General features: G+C 52.3%; 8 protein-coding genes across 8 annotated transcripts; 5 read left to right on the forward strand and 3 right to left on the reverse strand.

The window, feature by feature from the left end:
- Nucleotides 1-758: 758 nt before the first annotated feature.
- BDW70DRAFT_170724 (RTA1 like protein-domain-containing protein) lies at nt 759-2007 on the forward strand. The gene is made up of 2 exons (XM_073743009.1): nt 759-936; nt 984-2007. Exons 1-2 carry the CDS (start codon nt 830-832, stop codon nt 1924-1926), a joined length of 1050 nt encoding a protein of 349 aa, XP_073599360.1. The 5' UTR covers nt 759-829; the 3' UTR covers nt 1927-2007.
- Nucleotides 2008-3013: 1006 nt separating this feature from the next.
- Nucleotides 3014-4882, reverse strand: BDW70DRAFT_170730 (uncharacterized protein; the record flags this gene model as incomplete). The annotated part of the gene is made up of 5 exons (XM_073743010.1): nt 4181-4882; nt 4050-4086; nt 3911-3978; nt 3493-3863; nt 3014-3437 (listed from the first exon to the last, which is right to left on the reverse strand). The coding sequence occupies exons 1-5, from the start codon at nt 4325-4327 to the stop codon at nt 3014-3016; spliced, it is 1047 nt and encodes a 348-aa protein (XP_073599361.1). The 5' UTR covers nt 4328-4882.
- Nucleotides 4883-6558: 1676 nt separating this feature from the next.
- On the forward strand, nt 6559-8443 carry BDW70DRAFT_170734 (cytochrome P450). Its single transcript, XM_073743011.1, has 5 exons — nt 6559-6837; nt 6912-7099; nt 7159-7283; nt 7339-8212; nt 8270-8443. Exons 1-5 carry the CDS (start codon nt 6606-6608, stop codon nt 8399-8401), a joined length of 1551 nt encoding a protein of 516 aa, XP_073599362.1. The 5' UTR covers nt 6559-6605; the 3' UTR covers nt 8402-8443.
- A 1294-nt stretch (nt 8444-9737) lies between these two features.
- BDW70DRAFT_170736 (cytochrome P450) lies at nt 9738-11474 on the reverse strand (the record flags this gene model as incomplete). Its single annotated transcript, XM_073743012.1, has 4 exons — nt 9738-9944; nt 10003-10760; nt 10817-11017; nt 11099-11474. The coding sequence occupies 4 exons, from the start codon at nt 11472-11474 to the stop codon at nt 9738-9740; spliced, it is 1542 nt and encodes a 513-aa protein (XP_073599363.1).
- A 293-nt stretch (nt 11475-11767) lies between these two features.
- BDW70DRAFT_129302 (uncharacterized protein) lies at nt 11768-12756 on the reverse strand. Its single transcript, XM_073735593.1, has 2 exons — nt 12570-12756; nt 11768-12522 (listed from the first exon to the last, which is right to left on the reverse strand). Exons 1-2 carry the CDS (start codon nt 12627-12629, stop codon nt 12016-12018), a joined length of 567 nt encoding a protein of 188 aa, XP_073599364.1. The 5' UTR covers nt 12630-12756; the 3' UTR covers nt 11768-12015.
- Nucleotides 12757-13070: 314 nt separating this feature from the next.
- Nucleotides 13071-14787, forward strand: BDW70DRAFT_101089 (SDR family oxidoreductase). The gene is made up of 6 exons (XM_073734285.1): nt 13071-13274; nt 13333-13591; nt 13647-13810; nt 13865-14064; nt 14114-14264; nt 14315-14787. Exons 1-6 carry the CDS (start codon nt 13220-13222, stop codon nt 14431-14433), a joined length of 948 nt encoding a protein of 315 aa, XP_073599365.1. The 5' UTR covers nt 13071-13219; the 3' UTR covers nt 14434-14787.
- A 53-nt stretch (nt 14788-14840) lies between these two features.
- On the forward strand, nt 14841-15629 carry BDW70DRAFT_170737 (uncharacterized protein; the record flags this gene model as incomplete). Its single annotated transcript, XM_073743013.1, has 2 exons — nt 14841-14943; nt 15013-15629. 2 exons carry the CDS (start codon nt 14841-14843, stop codon nt 15627-15629), a joined length of 720 nt encoding a protein of 239 aa, XP_073599366.1.
- A 1058-nt stretch (nt 15630-16687) lies between these two features.
- Nucleotides 16688-19153, forward strand: BDW70DRAFT_147742 (uncharacterized protein; the record flags this gene model as incomplete). The annotated part of the gene is made up of 4 exons (XM_073738763.1): nt 16688-18523; nt 18598-18647; nt 18755-18917; nt 18980-19153. The coding sequence occupies 4 exons, from the start codon at nt 16688-16690 to the stop codon at nt 19151-19153; spliced, it is 2223 nt and encodes a 740-aa protein (XP_073599367.1).
- Nucleotides 19154-19262: the final 109 nt, after the last annotated feature.

A 19262-nucleotide genomic window follows, 5' to 3' on the forward strand; every position in this document is an offset into this window, starting at 1 on the left:
AGGGAGCCAGAGACTTGGGCCATCTCAGCAAGGTGATATCAAACTTGCATTGAGTTGGCCTGCCTGTGGGTTAGCGTTTATCGCTCCCAGTCCAAGGACTTAGACGAGACGAACTGGACGATCGTGACCTATATGTTGGGCAGCCGTCATGGCACCAGAAAGAAGATGAAGAAAAGCGAGCTGCTCGCCGTGGTTAGCTCGACTACTGGCCTCTATTCCGGTCCTGTCCGACTGCCTTTCTTTGTTCTTATATTCATCGTGGTTACAGCGTGCCTACCCAGAATAGACAGACTCCCACCAGGATATTTTTGATTGGCCGATTTGCCAGCACTAAGCCTAAATAGGCTTGATCCGGCGCCCGTCCTCCATGGCTTACTATACTCAGCTATTGATGCCTCGCTCTTCAGGCAGAATAGTCCTTCCCCCTGCACAGACAATAAGACGGCACAGGGGGGGGGGGCATATCGCGCCTCGTTGCATGGATTCTCTTTTAGAAGATTGAGTGATTAACTGCGCCCGCTTGGCATTCGGGTTTTGGGCAAATGCTCTTGCCGGTTCGATGAAGCGCAGAAACTGCTCAGAGTACTCGGTCAGCCTCTGCGCCTTATGGATCTTCTGCGTCTAAACTGCTTTCGGTGCTATGCGCCGCCGCATGGGTATGTCCATATACAGGGCAAGAGGCAGTGTCAGGGGTCTCCAGCATATAATATGGTTCTGATTCCAGAGTCAACAGTTGGCAAATTTTTTTTATTTTTTTTTTTTTGCTTTCTTATTTTCTCCATTTTTTTTTACTCCGAGGAGAGAACCGCCCTAGTCGACTCTGCCCAGTATGGACCCTAAAACGGGCATCTACGAGTACAGAGCGAGCCATGTGCTCCCTATCATCTTTGCCTGCATGCTGAGTCTGTCTCTAGCCACGCACATCTACCAGAACTTGTCAGTATCTCTACCCTGCTATACCCAGAGATGCTAAACTTTTACAGCCGCTATCGTTTCTGGAGGATCACCTTCTGGATGTTCTGGGGCTCTCTTCTCTACACAATCGGCTGGATCCTCCGCGCCATCTCAAGCTATAACCCAGAGCATGTAGGCCTCTACATCGCCGCAACAGTTTTCGTCTACGCTGCACCCCCGGTCTTCTCCGCCTCAGCGTACAACATCCTTGGCCGCATCATGCACTATATCCCCATGTTCGCCTGGATCAACCCTAACCGCACCGTCCTCTTCTTTGTCTATATCGGCACCCTCGTCGAGGGCCTCACAGCCGCCGGCGGCGCCCGTATCGCCACGGGCGCCACGGAACTCGACAAGTACCGCAGCGGCGCGACTCTGGTCGCCGTGTCCGTCATTCTCCAGAGCGTCGTCGAGATCGGGCTCGTCTCGATGGTTGCAATGCTCCACCGCAAATGCGCACGCGCCGGTATGCTCCCGCGGAATCTGCGGTTCCTCTTCTACACTCTTTACGGCACCTCGACGCTCGTCCTCGTTCGGTGTATCTACCGCGCCGTCGAAGCTCTCTACACCCTCGACCCACCGGGCGTCGCATGCGGCGATACCTGCGAGTACTTCCAACAGAAGGAATGGCTCCTCTACGCCCTTGATGCAGCGCCCATGGTCCTCTTCACTTTTTGGATCAACCTTCTTCATCCTGGGCGGTATCTGTCCCGCGACAAGAAGAGGTATCTCGATTTCGATGGGGCGACCGAGCGTATGGGTCCCGGATGGATCGACTCGCGATCGAGATTCGAGACGTTTATCGATCCCCTTGATCTGGCGGGGCTGATGAAAAAGAACAAACACCATACAGAGTACTGGGAGGAGCCTGAGAGATGGCCGGTCTGTCAGGATGCTTTCACAACGGGTACAGCGTCAAATGCTCGAGGAGGACTGAGGGTGCCGTCTCCGAAGCCAGACGGTGCCGTTTAGTATGCTGCTTTCATTGCACGGTGTATGAATGATAGACTCTTGTTCTCCTTATTTTCTTTGTTTCTTTGTTGCTGGCTGTTCGTCGGTCTAATGTAGATTCAACTTATTATCCCTATATTCTATTCTCGGCGTCCATCCTCTGCCATCATGATCATTCATCTGTGTATACTAAATCACAGATACTGCAAGTGTTGAACCTTTCTCAATGATCTCCTGGTCCCTTGTCTCGTCGCTTCTAGCAACCGAAGAATACTAGAGGCATACGTACTGGTTGCCAAAGACCCAGAAAAGCTGCCGTCAAGATGCTCGCAGTTACACGCTCTATCTCCATAGACTCGCCTTCCTTTTTGACTCCGTCTATTACTCTAGACTCGAGTCTTCCGTTCCACCCGTTGTGTCGCGAGACACTCCTATGGCTCCGAAGGCCCAGGGTACCGTCCGCAATTGCAGCAGACATAGAATTTGGTGTCTGCACCAAGCACTCTGAACCCTTAGAGGCTTTATTTCAAAAATTAAACCTCCTCCGGCGGATCAGAATCTTTGACTATTCTGGTTCAGTTCACCGCTGGATTCGCTTTACTCCAAACCTCGAGTCCTAGGGCCGGCTATATATATTCTGATCACTACCAATATATTTATACAGCCTACAACCCTAACACAAACAACGTGACAAACATCACTGTTGTCAACCATTCGATTGGCAATAGCGACAGGATAAGACTGTCAACATATATCGCTACTGGGTCCTTTAGATATACATGACGGTGTCTAATACTCACGCAAAATGCGAACAGCACAATGATCGTCCTTGTGAGCAAGACAATGGAACAAAGGAGAGAAACAAATGAGTGACGGAATGAGAAGACCATAGGTGAAAGAAGAGTGAAAATGAAAGTAAGAAGCAAAGATAGGGTATCCGACGCCAGTGTCCTCATGTTAACCAGCCCACTATCCATTTATCCCGCCATTTCAACCTGAAGCTTTTACCGCAATTCATATATACCAGTACCAATAATCCAACAACAGCATGCTTTTACAACAAGGCCACGCCAAAAACAAAAATCGGCAAAAGAAATCAGGATACTGTCTAGTCCTGCCGTACCTCAATCTCTGTATGGGCATAGATCTTCCCTTCTGGGACAAAGATCCTCTCCTCACTCGACCGATCGATCCCGCTTAGATTCCCCGTCCCGATAACCGTGTGGTCGTTGGCCCTACCGCGCAGACTGTGCATGTGCACCGACTGGTTCCGCGACGGATCACGGACCTTTGAGAAGCCGGAGCCTGCACCGTACGCGTAATTGTAGGCCTTGTTGGACGAGTACTCGCCAATGAGGCGGGGGATGAAGCGCGAGGCGATAGCTTTGAAGGAGGGGATTGAGGCGGCGAGGATGCCAACGTTGATCTCGATGGCGGACCAGTACATGGCGCCGCTGATGGCCCAGGTTGCGTCATCAGAGGAGAGCATGGTGGGAATGTAGGTGATGCGGATGATGGAGGAGACGCAAGCGCTGTCGGTTTCACGTTAGCAAGCGTCATCTCCAGCGTCGCTGAGGGGATCCATACAAAAGTCCCAAACAGAGGATGAAAACGAGAGCAATCTTCTGCTTGCGTGGCATCTGGAGCTTAAAGATCACCCGCACTGGCAGCGTATACGTGAGCAGATCGGTGAGGATGTTGAGCGCTGCGTTGGCCAAGTAGAAGACGTTAATGTTGACGCAGGTACCCTTTAAGGTGGTGTCCCAAGCCCTGGGGATAGGCCTGCACTGGAAAGCAGCGGTGCAGACGTTGGCAATGGCCTGGCAGGCGACGATGCCAAACATGATATAGGACATTCGACGGAGGTACTTGTCGCCCAGGCGAGTATAGAACCAGCAGACAGAGGTTTTGACGAAGCCGAGACAGGATAAATAGAACATGGAGCTCAGCCAGACGTTCTGGTAGTTTAGCATGGTTCGCTTAAAGGGGGAAAAGGGAGGCTTACAAACGCATAGGTGACGATGTTGCTTGGGTCTACATCGTCAAGGTGCATGCCTAGACCATGCTTGACAGCTGCAGTGTGAAGTATTAGTCAGTTATCAATCCTCCCAGAGTCATGCAGGTACACTCTGACTCTCACTCACCCACAATTGTCACAGCGGAGAAGGCCCAGGAGAAGCCCTGCAGAGTTAGTTGATTAGCTGTCAATTATTCCAGAGTTTTGGCCAGTGTTTTGACCAGTGTCGACCAGGAGCGGTTCGTTGGAATTACTCACACAGGCAAAGATAATGAGAGCATCGTCAACATCGAATTTCTTGAGAACATAGAGTCGAGCAAAGAGACGCAGGAGAATGACAAAGACAGTGATGATGGCGAAAGCCAGCGCGATACCGGTCACTGTCGGACCCTGGGTTTCAACCATGATGGAGGAACAATGGGGTTTGGCACTGTAGAGAAAGACTAACAGACGGCCTCGACCACCAAAAGGGACAATATAGGTCTGCCACTCAGTGAGAGCAGTCGAACCCGCCCTGAAGAAAATGGTCCAAAGGTTCCGCCAGGCTGGATACTATAAACCTTGAGAGTTGACAGGCCGGGGAGCAGGAGCCACCTGATGAATCCAGATAAAAGGAAAAAAGCGTTCGTCGTTGACAGACCGATGGGGCATTCCCCCTGGCCGGACTTGGATGATGGACAATATTGCATGCGACTGGTGTCTCATCCTTGCTTGTTTCTTTCGCGCTCCTTGGCCCTTGTGCCTGTCTCTGCTCTGGACTACTGGTACCGGCTACGGTTCGTGTGTCCCGCTTCAATCGAGAACGGGGCCGCTGATTGGGGGTCCAGATCGAGGCCGCGGCATGGCTCCGCCATGCGTTGTCTCCGTGATCGGGACTATATTGGACTGCTCAGACTATAGTGCCCAGTATCCTCAGTGTTCTGGGCACAGACTCGGCCATCTCTGGCGCTAGGACTCAATCGGAAAGCAATCGGCGCCACAGGATCCTAGCCGATGGAGACACCTCGGTAGTCTTCCTGCAGACTGGATGCCGGCGGCCGACTAGGCCGCTGAGGGGAGGGGGAACGCTCTGGAGGTCATCATTATTACTCAAGCCTGTGGAGGCGAATCGACCTGGCGGTGTCGGTAGCCAGGAGCCCACGGAGGCCAAAATGGTTTGGTCTGGTTTGCGCGAGTCGGCTCGACTCGAAACGAGATGAAGGGGCTGGAAGCTAGCAGAAAGACGGATAAGATCACCATGACAGGTTTTGGAGTCGCGAATACCCGCAACATTGCCGCAATGCGTCCAGAAGGGGAATCCTGGAATTAGGGCTCGGCACAGACCGCAGACGGGGAGGAAGGTGATTGACTGCACTACGACTGCACTACAACTGCACCGTCACTCCCGTATTGGCAAGCAAGGGACGGAGTATAACGGTCTTCAGCTGGAGCTTGGGACGACCGATCGCCATAGCCGAGTATTAGGCGTATATTCTCCAAATGCCGTTTGCATGTGAGGTATGTACATCCAGCATCAGCATGCTATTTGCATCGGCGTGCATTGCATCAGCGGAGTATGGTCGATCAGTGACTGTACTCCGAGTATATAGGCTATCTCCATTTTTCCTTCGTTTTTCTTGATTATTGGGTTTTCTTTTTTCTTTTTTTATCTTAGCCGTTGACACGAGTTACCGGATCTGGCAGCCGGCGTTTGACGGCGACGATCGATTCGTCGCACTAGACGAGCTAGTGGCTTCGGCGCTGTAGAGACCAAGAGACTAACAAGCCAGCCGAGCCGTCAGTATACCAGGAAAGGAGAGATATGCGATGGCGGCCTTCCCCACCGGGATAAAGTACATGCCTTGAGAGAGACGATCCACTTAGGGCCCAAGGCAGCCGGTGCAGAAGTGGCAGAAAGTACTGCAGACAATGAGCAGAGGTGCGCAATCTTAAGAAGAGAAAAAAAATGTCGTCCTTCTCTGGTTTCAGTCTCTGGTTTCAAGAAGAAGCTTTTTTCTGACTTGCAGTGGCGTTGTTAGCTCGCTACCGAGGGAGTGGGTTTGGCAGCATATTTGCGACGAGCCCTAATGAGGCGACAGGCTGCGACTCGTCAATAACACCCTCGCGACTTTTTAAGGATTCTGCAGCCAGCAAAACCTGCAGTCGGCCGACTCGGTGACTCGCGCTCCCCGTCAATTCTGGCCGCAAGTGTCAAATTGGCAATCTATGTGAAACGACGGCCCGCTCTGGTGGCTAGCCCACCACCCGTCTGGCCCGTCTGGCCCGCCTAGGCCGCTTTCCGCGGCCTGTCAGCGGGCCCCCGGCGAACAATGGCGATCAGCAGTTTGACATCGGTGGGGGACTGTTCGCTTACAATTCGCTCTCTTCCTAGCCCACGGGCCTCACAAGTGTGTCCTGCAGAGGCCTCTTGTGAGCATGGCCTCTGTGAAGAGCTAATTTGCGGCCTCCTGATTGGCAACGTATCGACGTACGGCGGCTTCGTGGGCCTGGCGATGCAATTTGGGGAAAGAGGACGGGGCCAACAGGGAGGGGGCCGACCAACTCAAGACGGCGCATATCAAATCAGTGATTCAGCGGTCGAAGGGTGGTTGATGCATCTTTTCTCTCCATGGTTCTTCCCTTGCAGGGTGTGTGAGGCTGACCAGTGCACCACTGAGACGACTGACCACCAGAACGAGGCACCATGGGACTCGGGGAACTGGTTCCCTCGCAGCTGACGCTGGCCAATGTCGTGCTGGGCGGCATTGCTTATATCGTCCTAAAGTTCATCTATCAGATTGTTTATTGCCGGTTCTTCCACCCGCTCTCGGTCTTTCCAGGCCCCTTCTGGGGATCTGTCACCCGGCTCTGGATCGCATGGCACAATTTGAAGGAGACGGAGCTGCCGACCATCTATGGCTTGACGAAGAAATACGGTAGGTGGCGAGCCATATGGCTGGTTGTTCGTTGATTTGTGGCTGCCGCTAAACCGGTCTTGCTGCGCGCATAGGACCTGTTGTTCGAGTGACACCTACACTGCTCCTCGTCAGCGATCCCACCAAACTCCCTGAGATCTACCATCGCAATGCCGACAAGACTGGTCACTACATTACCGGCTCCTTCGGCGAGACCGAGTCGCTCTTCAATATGAGGTCGCACAAGACCCATGCCGCGTTCCGAAAGCACGCCGCTGGACCGGTAAGATCGATGCAACACGGGTCCCGCAGGGAAAGGATATACATGCTGAGATTAAGCAGTACAGTTTCTCGAGCGTGAAGCGGATGGAGCCGCTTATCGACGCCCGCATTCGTGACTGGTCCAACAAACTCAATGAGAAGTACGTCCAGACGGGTGAGGCGTTCGACTTCTCATGGTGGGCTGTGTAAGGATCCCAATACTGGGATGAAGGTTGAAGCCCCACTGACAGCGCTTTACAGGTACATGGCATACGACATTATCAGCGAGGTCGGTTTTGGCGCCCCCTTTGGTTTCGTCGAGAAGGGCGAGGATGTCGGCGGTCTCATTCAGGGATTCCACGATGGGCTCCCAGCATTCGGTCTCCTGGCGCGTCTGCACCCTTTCACTAGTTGGATGAAGACGACGTTCTTAAAGAAGTACCTGGTCGCAAAGCCCGAGGACGACTCTGGTATCGGTGTCCTCATGCGCTTCCGCGACGGCCTCATCGAGAAACGGGTTCAGGATCTGAAATCCAACAAGGACATCGGCCGCATTGACCTACTACAAACCTTCCTCGAAGCGCGCACAGAGGACGGCCAGCCCTTGACGATGGACTATATCAAGGCGGAGATTCTCCTTGTTCTGCTTGCCGGAGCCGATACCACGGGCACTGTCTTCCAGGCGATGATCTACTACCTCCTCACGCACCAGAGCGTTTACGAGCGGATGATGGATGAAGTCGACACGGCCGTCCGAAAGGGTCTGATCAGCGACGATGTGCCCCAGTACACCGAGATCCAGGAGCACCTCCCATTCTTCGTCGCGATCGTACGGGAAACCCTCCGAATGTGCCCACCCGCTCCAAACATCTTCCCCCGCTACGTCTCTGAGCCAGGACTGGATTTGTACGGCAAGATGGCGCCGGCAGGCACCGAAATAACAGGAAACCCATGGATCATGCACCGCGACGAGGCCGTTTTCGGCAAGGACGCAGAGGAATTCAACCCGGACCGCTGGATGGATCCCGAGCGGGCGAAGATCATGAACAAGTACCTGTTCACTTTCGGGTACGGGGCCCGAGTGTGTCTGGGTAAGGATATTGCCATGATGGAACTGTTCAAGGGGCCACTTCAGGTATGACTCTTCCCCCGGCCGATCCATGTAATGTCTGGATAAGTCTAACGTATCTAGTTCTTCCGTTACTACAAGCCCTACCCCGTGCAGGGGAAGCCTGAGGCTAAGTTTGTGATCAAGGGAGGCGTGGGTTTCTGGCGCGACATGTGGGTGAAGATTGAGAAGCGCCCGCTGGTTAAGCCAGAGTAATATACATACAATTAATACACCGAATGAACTGGTTAGCAGCTGTTCAAAGGATCAAGCAGACATTGGGATATCCGGGCGACTGTGCGAGCAGAAGCTCGCGAACCGCTTTTGGTAAAAGACGAGCTTTTCTGCTCTGATATTACACATGCAGATTCTCCGAGGTATATTGGCAAATAGGCACTTAGACGACCTGGACGCGGGTCTAAGAGCCGCAGAACGATTTCAGCCTCGGTGTCGCGGGAAAAAGGGTAAGAAGGAGATGGATGCCCATTATTCTGCAAGCCCGCTATCAGAATTGTGAATAGTCTGTCTAGTCTATGGTCGTACTGCTGCAGGCCGGTAGAATAAGTTCTATGTATCTTAGTTTTACATAGTGCTTTGCTAGTGTAGGATGTAGAGCGACCTAGAGGATGGCAGTTTAAGCACGGACAATCCGTTAAACTGTCCAAGAAGCGTAAAATATGATGCGAATCAGTAGATGCCAGGAAGGACATTGGACATTATCAACAGCAAATGAAGCGTTTTCAATTATAAACTCCGCAAAGCCCAATGTTGGGTGGCAACCCTAGATACAGATCGTTGCCGTGGTGTATGAAAGCCCTTCCTTCGTCTATCCCATCACACTTCTCTCTATAACCTCAAAAGTATCAGGAAGTTTAAAGTATATGGCATTATAGAGCCCAATTCGTTCATGCAGGCAACCCCTTGGTCTGGATCTGTACTGTCTCTCAACATGAATCCTGTTAGAGCAAGTCCTGAGCACTTGAGATGAAAAGTCCCATCATCATACCGAAGAAGAGGCGACTCCCTTTTGTCTCTGTCTATCTGTCTCTAGCTTGTAGCACCGACCTGCGCTCGCTTTCCGACGCGGGGTATAGACAACATTCAAGCCTGATTCGTCGTAGCTACCATGCCCATAGGTGAAAGTGTAAGTGCGAAGAAGGTACAAACGCATCAGGATAGGTAGCCAAGGCAACATATGACGTCGTGCAATTGGAGGCTGAAGACTCTAAGATACCTATGGTATTGTTAGGGCTTGCCAAACCTGTATTTTATTTCATATGAACACAAACGCCAAAAGCTGGCTAGGAACTCCATCGAAGACCGTCTTCAAGCCTAACGCAAATGCTGGAACAGAACGGCTAAGGCAAGATGAGGCAGCTAGGAGGTAGGCAAGGGCTAAGCTGTTTGTATTCAGAGGTGGATGGACCTTAATAGCAATTTTTATTCCACCCAGTCTCTGTTCGATGGACCGCCTTCCACATTACCGGCTTTTAATCATGTGTGTACAGATATATTTCCACTTACGGGTATGCTAACATATACTACGTTGTCTTTATATGCTCTCAGGCTTTACAGTAATCTGCTCCCTCCGTCTCACTCTGACCTCAAAGTCAGTCGGTTTGACAAACCAGTGATTCGCCGTATTCCATTTCTTCTTCTCAGTCGTGAAATCAAACTCCCGTAGGATGCGCGGAATGAGCTTTGACATCTCCAGAATGGAGATGTGCTTCCCTATGCATGTCCTCGAGCCGAGGCCGAACTGTTCAGCAGGTTAGTCCTTGATACTCTACCGTCTGAAGGAGTTTGTGGCAGCATACCGGCATATACATCTCATTCATTACCTTCCACTTCTCTGGATCTTCCTTCTGAGCCTCAATCCATCTCTCGGGCCGGAAAGCCTCCGCATCCTCAAACACGGTGTCATCATAATGCGGAACCCATGCATTAACCCCCACAACTGTTCCTTCGGGGAAGAAATAGCCTGCGATCTTTGCGCCACCGGCTGGAACGACACGCCAAAAGGGCAGCCCCGTTGCGCTGTGCATCCGAAGCGCCTCTTTCATGACAGCCTGGAAGTACGGCATCTCCTGGCTCTCTTTGAACGTCACGCGGTCGCTGCATTTGCCTTGTGCTGTAAACTCATCGATTTCGTTTCGAAGCTTATCTAGAACATCCGGATTGCGGAGAAGGTAGTACATGATAGAGGAAAGACTTATAGCTGTTGTATCCGAACCAGCGATAACATTTGACAGACCCATCATGAAAACATGGTAGTCCGTCACCTTCTCAGGGTCTTTGTCCCTTGCCAGGATCATTTTCTCAAGAAACGTCTGGGTCTTCAGGGGGCCATGCTCGATGTCGCTCTGTGGTTTCTGCATACTGTGCCGGGCGATTTTCTGCTGGACATACCGCATTATGTATGCGCGGCCGCCTGCGCCAGACCAGCTGAATCTGCTGAGCGGCCCGAACAGCAACGGATGCCACTCATGGTAGATGCCAATCAGCGAGCTGTAGGCCATGAGGTTCTGCAGGGCGCCGATGGTTCCGTCGATGTCTTGGCCCTTGTCGAGGAAGCCTATCCATCGATCAGCATATATCCATATATACCAGCAGTGACGGAAGGTATCCCACCAAAACGCTCTCCGTAAGTAATCTCTCCAATAACGTCAAACGCATAGAACTGGAACCACTCTCCCAAGTTGAACTTGACGTCTCGGTCCGCAAACTCGCTCAGCCGGTCGAAGAAGACATCCGCACACTGGTCCACGAACTCCTCGTAGTGCACTAGCGAACTCATCGAGTAGAGACTCGAGAACCTCTTTCTCGTCTCGCCTGCCGCGACGAGTACATCAGCACCCGCTCCACCAGACAACCAAAACAATCAATCAGCACAAGACAACAAGGCAAGCATACCATGCCTCTTGATATCTCTGTCCGGGAACAGCGTCCAGCGCTGCGGATCAGGATGCTTCCAGCCCTCATACCATGCCGACTTTGCAAACTTGGTACCGGAACCGTAGATCGTTTTCAGTGCGGCGCGGTCATTGATACTGTAGTGGTCTGGCGCAATGCGGACAACAGGGCCGTACTGCTTATGAAGGCTGATATTGTCTTCTTCAAAGTGGCCGTTCCATAACCGACGGAAATACCAGAGGCGCGTGAAGCGGGTCCAGAAAGGGCCGGGGATGGAGTAGAGAGTTCGTGTTCTGTGGATTGTGTAAAGAAGGGTGGCCAGATAGCGGGCTATAAGGAAGAGGGGAGGGAGAAGGTGGAAAGCCAGGAGGTGCATTCTGGGAGAAATATATTGATTGTTGATTTTGTATGCCTGGTATGGGTACCAAGCTGTATTTTATAGGCAGGCTTGGGGTAAGCACGAACTCTAAGTGTGTCTGATACTATCGGCGTTGCCGGAGTGAGCGGATGCAGATCAACCCCGCCCCACTGCCACTGCGGAGATCATAACGATCAGGATGCGGAGTAAGAGAGAGAAAAGCTTACTAGAGGACTGTGTGCAGTGTACAAGGTCTACGGAGTATACATTGGCTGAGTGCGTCGGGAAGTGGAGGGAGGATTGAGCCAAGGGACATGATAGGAGTGAGATCATATTCCCAACAATCTGACGTCTCGCTAACCAGTAACACCATATCCATATTTCTTAGTAGAGTACAAATAGAACATTATCATAAGAATTGCTGAGAACAGCGTGCGCTGATCGGAACGCCTGAAGCTGAGTACCATATAGAGTTCGGGCGATTCCAATTACACCAGTAGTCGAACGTAGCCACGCTAGTCCTCCGGCAAAGTGGGCAATCGGCATCCCTTATCCGCCTCTAAGGCCGGCGATCGCCCCAGAGTCCAACAATGCCCATCGACAGCGCGAGGCCGGCAAACACCGCCCTGACACCCTGCAGACGGCGCTCCGTCTCCATATCCCTCCGCACAGCCTCCCCGTTGACATCACCTTTCTCCTCGGCCTCAACAACAACAATGTCGTCTTCCTTCTTCTGAGACTTCTTGCCCAACAGACATGAATATCCCGTATCGTTCACAACACTGCACACCCAAGCCTTAAAGCCACCCTGTCGGTGGAACCAGTAGTCGACGCCGTAGGTGCCAACCGTAGACATCAGCGCCATCCAGAGCAGGTATGGGTGTTTTCTGTGTTGTGGCGAGATGCTGTACGCGAAGAGAAGGCAGATGTTGGAGATGTTGGCGAGGCGCAGGCCGTGCTTACGGTTCAGGCGCTTGACTTCGGCCAGGGACTTGGACGCATTTGTCGAAGTAGAGAGGAGGCTGAGGGAGGGAACGGCGATAGTGGACGCGGAGTATGAGAGGCCCTAGATGCTTTTAGCGATGGATTTCACGGGATTTCGTTTGAGCATACTGTTAACAGGCCGAGGGAGATGGTCCCGACGAATTTGGAGACAGTGATCGGGCAGGCCATGGCGGGCCAAACTGCGGCTGGGCGCAAAAGCGGGTTTTGGCTATTATCCTGAGTTGTAAGTATCCAATTGGAAATGGGCGGGAGTCGTAGTTGTGGATGCGTATATAAGGCTGATGGGAGAAGATAGAAGGACGGTGCCTGGCCTGATCTTTAATTTTCGATGCTTTAGAAGTTTGGTGACGTCTTTGAAACCTGAGGCAGTAAGGCAATCAGTTTCACAATCGAATCAGAGCAGCGGATTTGTCAAATCATTCGCGCTCCCTCTAGGCCAGCGGGGACAGCAATGGCTTGTAGTAATAAATAGACAGGCCAAGCGGAAGCTAGCTACACTAGTTATAGTTATATAAAGACCGGATCTGAATGGTATCTGTGTCTAGTCTGCGTATTGACACGTTGAATTGTGCATCACGGTTATTCAAATTATACGCCGTACTGATAAGCATTGACTAGCCCGATTTGGTATACCCGAGGCTCCGATAACCGCGGCAGAAGACGAGGAGAAGCGAGCTGTCAGCTTCAACTCTTTTCAAGCTTCTGCCCATCCTACACTTGTCTCATACTCATTCTTTTGATTCCTGTGACTCTGCAGAATGCCTCTCCCCAAGTCTGACTACGTGAGCGACAGCTGGAAAGACGGCCTGTTTAGTGAGTTCAACCTCGAACCCCCAAGCGCGCTCAGAAGAAGACCAGCTAACCCGCGAAGCCAACAAGGTCGTCTTTTGCACAGGCGGAGCAGGCACAATATGCAGCGCGCAAGTGCGCGCACTCGTCCATCTCGGAGCGGACGCATGTATCGTCGGGCGAAACGTCGAGAAAACGGAGAAGATGGCGCAGGACATTGCCACTGCTCGGCCGGGTGCGAAGGTGGTAGGAATTGGTGCTGTGGATGTGCGCTCGTTCGATAGTTTGCAGAGCGCAGTCGATCGTTGTGTCAAGGAGTTCGGGGCAATCGACTACGTAATGTATGTGACACTCCGACTGTCCTTGGGCTTCGCTTGCTGACCTTCTCTCGTCTAGTGCCGGCGCGGCGGGTAACTTTCTCGCTTCTATCAACCAGATTTCCGTGAACGCGTTCAAGTCTGTGATGGAAATTGATGTGCTGGGATCATATAATACGCTCAAGGCGACGATTCCACATCTCGTGGAGTCGGCAAAGAGACACAGAGTAGACTCGAATTCATGTATGTTGGCCACCCTTTTCCATCATTCACCTAGCTCACAATGAGCTTTTTCAGTGAAGCCGTCTCCAGCAGGAACTGGAGGCCGCATCATTTTTGTCAGCGCCACGCTCCACTACACAGGAACCCCATTCCAAGCCCATGTTGCCGTTGCCAAAGCGGGCATTGACGCCTTATCCCACACTGTCGCGCTGGAATTCGGGCCATTGGGTGTGACATCGAACGTCATTGCTCCGGGCCCGATCGCTTCAACAGAGGTGAGCTTGCCGCTATCTATCCTCTGGTGACTGATGCTAACTACACAAGGGACTGGACCGTCTCCTCCCAAGCGATCAACTTGAGAGGGCTCAGAGAGCGCAGCCTCTGGGACGCTTCGGCTCCGTTCGTGATATCGCGGATGCCACCGTATACCTCTTTGCAGACACTGGTAGTTACGTGAGCGGTCAGATCCTTGTTGGTAAGTATGCACGACCTATGCTCAAGTCCTACTGCTAACAAATTGTACAGTGGACGGAGCTAGCTGGCGTATATCCTCTGCCGGTATAGGGTCATCCAATTATCCCGACTTCCTTCTATCAGGAGATACCTTTCAGAACGTCAAAGGGAAGAAGAAGGCGAAGCTTTGATAGAGGAAACAGTGCTTTATCCGCTCTAGATTTGCACTCTTCTTTATATGCCATTGTCGGAGAAACCCCAGTAATATAGTGCGATAAGGCAGGTCTCTTGACAATGGCGTTACATGAACGTTATAAAGCAACTCCCTGTCTCCTTTCAGCAGCTTTTATCCAGTATAGAGAGACTACATCATAGGCATTGTTTATCACCTTCTCTAGACAATAGGTTCTAAGCACTAATCCTCACCCGCTTGACATCAATGACTTTTAGATTCTGAATAGGCGAGTATAAATACAAATGCACCACCAAGTCCTGTACCCCCAATACTACTGTCCATACTCACAGTACACGGTAGTATATTCAACAGAACCGATAACCAACGTCAATTCACTCTAGCCTATTCCGCGTGAGCCAAACAATGCCCCTATCTGAGTTCAAGCTCCGCGAGATCTGGCGCGGAAGCTCCGCCGGGCACGAAATCCCCCAGTTCGTGATCGAGGGGGGCCGTGGAGGACGATTTGGTGAGCACTGTCCGCCCCCTTCCTCCCCTTCATGCCTTCTACTCAGGCCATGCTAACATGCCGTTCTAGATGCCGCGCTAGCAGAACAATATGCCCTCAGATGCAGCACGCTAAGTAAAACAGCCTTCCTACGTAAAGAAGGACCCCGACTCCTTGCGCAATTCAAAGCCACTCGGAGCGTGCCAGACGGCGAGCGCGTGCGGTACAACAAGTTCCTCGTTACGACGCTGCGGACGGTCGAGGAGTTAATTGACCGCTCAAGGCGCCAGAAATTTGCTGACTCAGAAGAACGCAATAAGGTGTTCAGTCGGTACGCGGCGTTTCTGAACTTCGTGGAGGTGCAGGGTGGTAGAAGGTTTAGTCTGGTAGGTCTTAGCCCAAATACGAGCTCTGTTCCTTTTTCTCCTTCTCCTTCCTTCTCTCTTGCTGCTCGGAGCCAGGAGGAAAAGGTCAAGGGACGTCGCTGTTCTGTGGCTGGGTCGATATCCGGTTTAACTCCGGATAGACACGCTCTCTACCAGGCCAAGTACCAGCAGTACCGCGATGAATTTGGTCTCGACGATAATGGATCTGAAACTGAGCCTGAGCAAGGATACCTTGAAGCCGAGATTGATAGATTTCTGAAAGAACTCGACCAGGGTGGGGATATACAGGATCCGGAGAAGTCTTCAAGGCGGCTCGCATAGAGGAATTGTTTTGGCCATGCTATGTCTTTGTTTAGTTGGTTGCGCGGGCTAGGACCCCTGAATGCATCTTATAATTCACCATTATCTCTTGCAGCTGGTGTACGCCGTACCTCACCACGGAGGAACATATCTGTCCGATGCCGCAGTTAGGGCAAGGCCCATCTCTTATACTATAATAGGCGCCACAACCAGATAACGCAATCTCCTGCACCGAGACCTACTATCGAAACTCACCAGGGGCCCCGTCTGACCCCCTCTTGTATTTATCTGCCAAAGTAATTGTGTACTCGAATTCGGCGCTCTTCATCCGGTCAGTCATGGGGCTACCTTGTCAACTTTCATCTTCCCCTCCGAATCTATCACTATCATCAACCGAATTCAGGGCTGTAAATGTAAGCGAGGGAAAATTTCTCTATGTGTAAACTACTTCCCTCCTGATGACATTAGCTTCTCAAGTTCTTTATCGATTCCTACTCGAAGCTATAGATGCCTGGTCGATTTTAGTTCAGACGAACAGACAGCGGCACTTTTTGCGACAAAGAGATCGGACATAGCATTGATGGGCCATGATCTCATTACTCAAGGTCACTAGACGAGCAATAATTCGGCGACAAGCCTTGAAATAAAAGCCGTAGGTTCAAATATTGATTGCGACGAACTAAAGTACAATAGACCAAAGACTGAAACGAGCCTAAAGCACGACAGATGCAGAATAAAGACTTTCAACAAAGGCTCATAAAAAGTGACTTAAGTAGACGCTGAAAGTGTGTACTACGTCTCCTGCTGAAAGGAAAGGGTGCGATGAAGGATGGTTTCATTCTCGAGGGATAAAATCTATTGTCCAGGACGAAGAGGCGAGTCTCAGTCAGAATACTACTTATAGAAACAAATCCCCATGTGGCCTGCTCCGTTCTCTCCCAACATAGCCCTATCCAAACAATTGCTACGGCACAGAATACAGCAATTACCCGTACAACTAGCGGATTACCACCTGCTCACTCACTAGCATCTACTACACCTACCAAGATACACAAATTAACATATACGCAGCCATAAGGATGATTCCTGGAAGCGGATTAATCCCCAGCCCTCAGGAGATTGAGCAGTCTGAAGCGGAGTTAGCAACCTTCCAGCTCCCAACACCCGAGAGGACCCCTGATCCGCAAGAATACGACAGAGGACTAACACTAGAACATGATACAGAATTTGAGCGGGAACGAGTCGAGGAGCAACTCCGCATCTTAGCCAGGACTGGCGGGTCGGACGAGATGGCCATCAAGTTGCTCAAGAACATGTACCTGCGTAAATATCATGACTCAACTAACACTGACAGGCGACTGCATGAGATAATGCTCGAGAACCAACGGCTTGAGGATCAGGTCAAGGAGCTGGACAGCTCCAACCTGGAGCTCTTCAACGACGCTCAAAAGTGGCAGACGACAGTCAACGAGCTGCGCGCCGCGATGGATCTCACCGGCGAGGCGCTTCCAAGAGACGCTCGAAAGGAGGGGGTCGACGCCCAGGGTGTCCAGAAGCTGCAAGAGCGAGAGCGCAAGCTGAAGGAGAAGTATGATGCTCGCGAGGTGAAGCTCGCGCAGCTGGAGTCGCAGGTCGCGACGGCCAGGAAGGCGATTGAAGAATATAAGACCAAGTTGGCCGCCAACGACCAGATGGTGGATGAGTGGGCAGAGGGGCAGCAGAAATACACAGCCTGGCTGTCGCACGAGAACCTGAGGCTGCGCAAGCAGCTCAACGAGCTGAATGCATTCCTAGCTGCGCAGCGGACCGCTGATTTTGGCAGGTGGAAGCAGCTCTTGCCGCAGTTCAACATGCAGGCCCAATTCCTCCAGGACAAGACGTTGGCGTCTAAGACTAACCGGCTGACCTACGGCACTGTTGACGTCGATATGCGCGATGCCAACAGCGTTGACACGGCCATGGAGCCTCTCCCGGACCGGCACAAGCCCCCCTTCCCCGTACGGATGCGCCGGCGCATGTACAAGAGCAAGACCAAGGCCAAACGAGCGGGATCCTCGACACCACGGGCAGCACGTCCTGTAGAATGCAGTAAAGGGTACTCGGAGAAGCGGGCGGCGAGTACGTACCTGCAGTACCGTGATGGGACGGGCAAGGAGACGGTTTCGACCCTCCGGGTCAAAGGACACAGCGACGGGTTGCCCAAAGCATTTCCGCGCAAGCGTACCCGACTCCAGAAAAGCGCCGACATGACGAAGCGAATTGAAGCAGTCTCAGAGGTGCGCAGACTCCCTCGTCTCCCGCGGAGCCTGACCGTTCGCGTCTCGGCGCAGGCGTACACTCGCCGCGACGACAACGAGCTGGCCAAGCTCATGACGGAGAAGTGGTCTCTTACCGAAAAAGAGCCACCCGTCGAAGTCAAGGGCGAAGAGTATGAGATAATGGCCAAGCTCGTAGCCGTCACTAGAACCGTCGAGCCCTTCATCCCGCGTCCCAAAACGTTCTCAGGGCCCACCTACCTCCCTAAGGAATCAAAGCCCCTTTCTCGCAACGAGCGCCAGCACTGGGCCAAGACGACCAACAAATGGACGCTTGGGCCGGAGAAGAAAAATATTGCAGCTGATATGGCGACGAAGCACGTCCGGTTCGCGAGGAAGGTCGAGTACGAGCCGGACTGGCCGACACAGCGGATATACTACGAACCGCGCAGCGGGTACACCTTCAGCTGGAGCCACGCGACCATCGTGATTCTGCTTGTGCTGCTGCTTGTATCGCACCTGCTGCCAGACGAAGGGCGGAGCTGGCGCGAGGCGAACGAGAGGCCCGAGGACGTTGTGGCCAAGCTGAGGGTGTCGGGGCATGGGGAAGCGAGGGTACCCGTTGTAGACTTTGAGGTTGGGAAGTGGGCAGATGTGGATGTAAGAGTACTGGGGTAGCATCTGTTCGTAGAGAATAGATTAAAATACTATGCTCAAAAGAGTATCGATTGTAGGATGGAACTGAAACTGTATCCGAGCTTCTTGTAGAGCACGATAGGGCAAGGTAGGTGAAAGTCCAGACAAGCATTGCGAGACGGCAATGCGCAGCGCGCCATACTGCTCATGCATGGCAGCAGCCACGTGGTGATACTGCTTGCATTCAGAGACTAGGCGTGCTGATGGACAGGTCTGGACACCTGCAGTTCTGCACAGAGCCGGACCTGCATGTGGCTGCACCGATCCCGCACTGACAGTCAGGTGCGCATGCTTCCACCCAACACTCCAAATCCTTTCTCCATCTGCTTGCCCAGAGTTTGCTGCAGGGCAAAATGGAGTACGTTACACGATCTCAAACAGGCTGCAAGAGCACCTTGGCAAGACATCGCTTCTCTGCAGGTTTGCACAGTGCCCGCGCGGTTAGACGCAGCAGCAGGAGGAAACACTACCCTGGTGCCGATCTTCAAATCTACCACCGTGCCTCGTCTCGTTGAGAGCCTTGCCGGGGCGGACTATCTCGATCATACGTGCGACGAGGGTAAATGCCTGGCAGTAGCTACCGAGACACTGTAGATGCCCAACCAGTATCTAATTCCCCCAAGGCGACCTTCGACGAAGCAGAATCGAAACCGCACCGCAGCCACATAATATTTGAGAGCTTAGGCATGGACGTGAACGTGTG

The sequence above is a fragment of the Aspergillus foveolatus genome (assembly GCF_047715535.1).
Source record: "Aspergillus foveolatus strain CBS 279.81 unplaced genomic scaffold BDW70scaffold_6, whole genome shotgun sequence".
Taxonomy (NCBI): domain Eukaryota; kingdom Fungi; phylum Ascomycota; class Eurotiomycetes; order Eurotiales; family Aspergillaceae; genus Aspergillus; species Aspergillus foveolatus.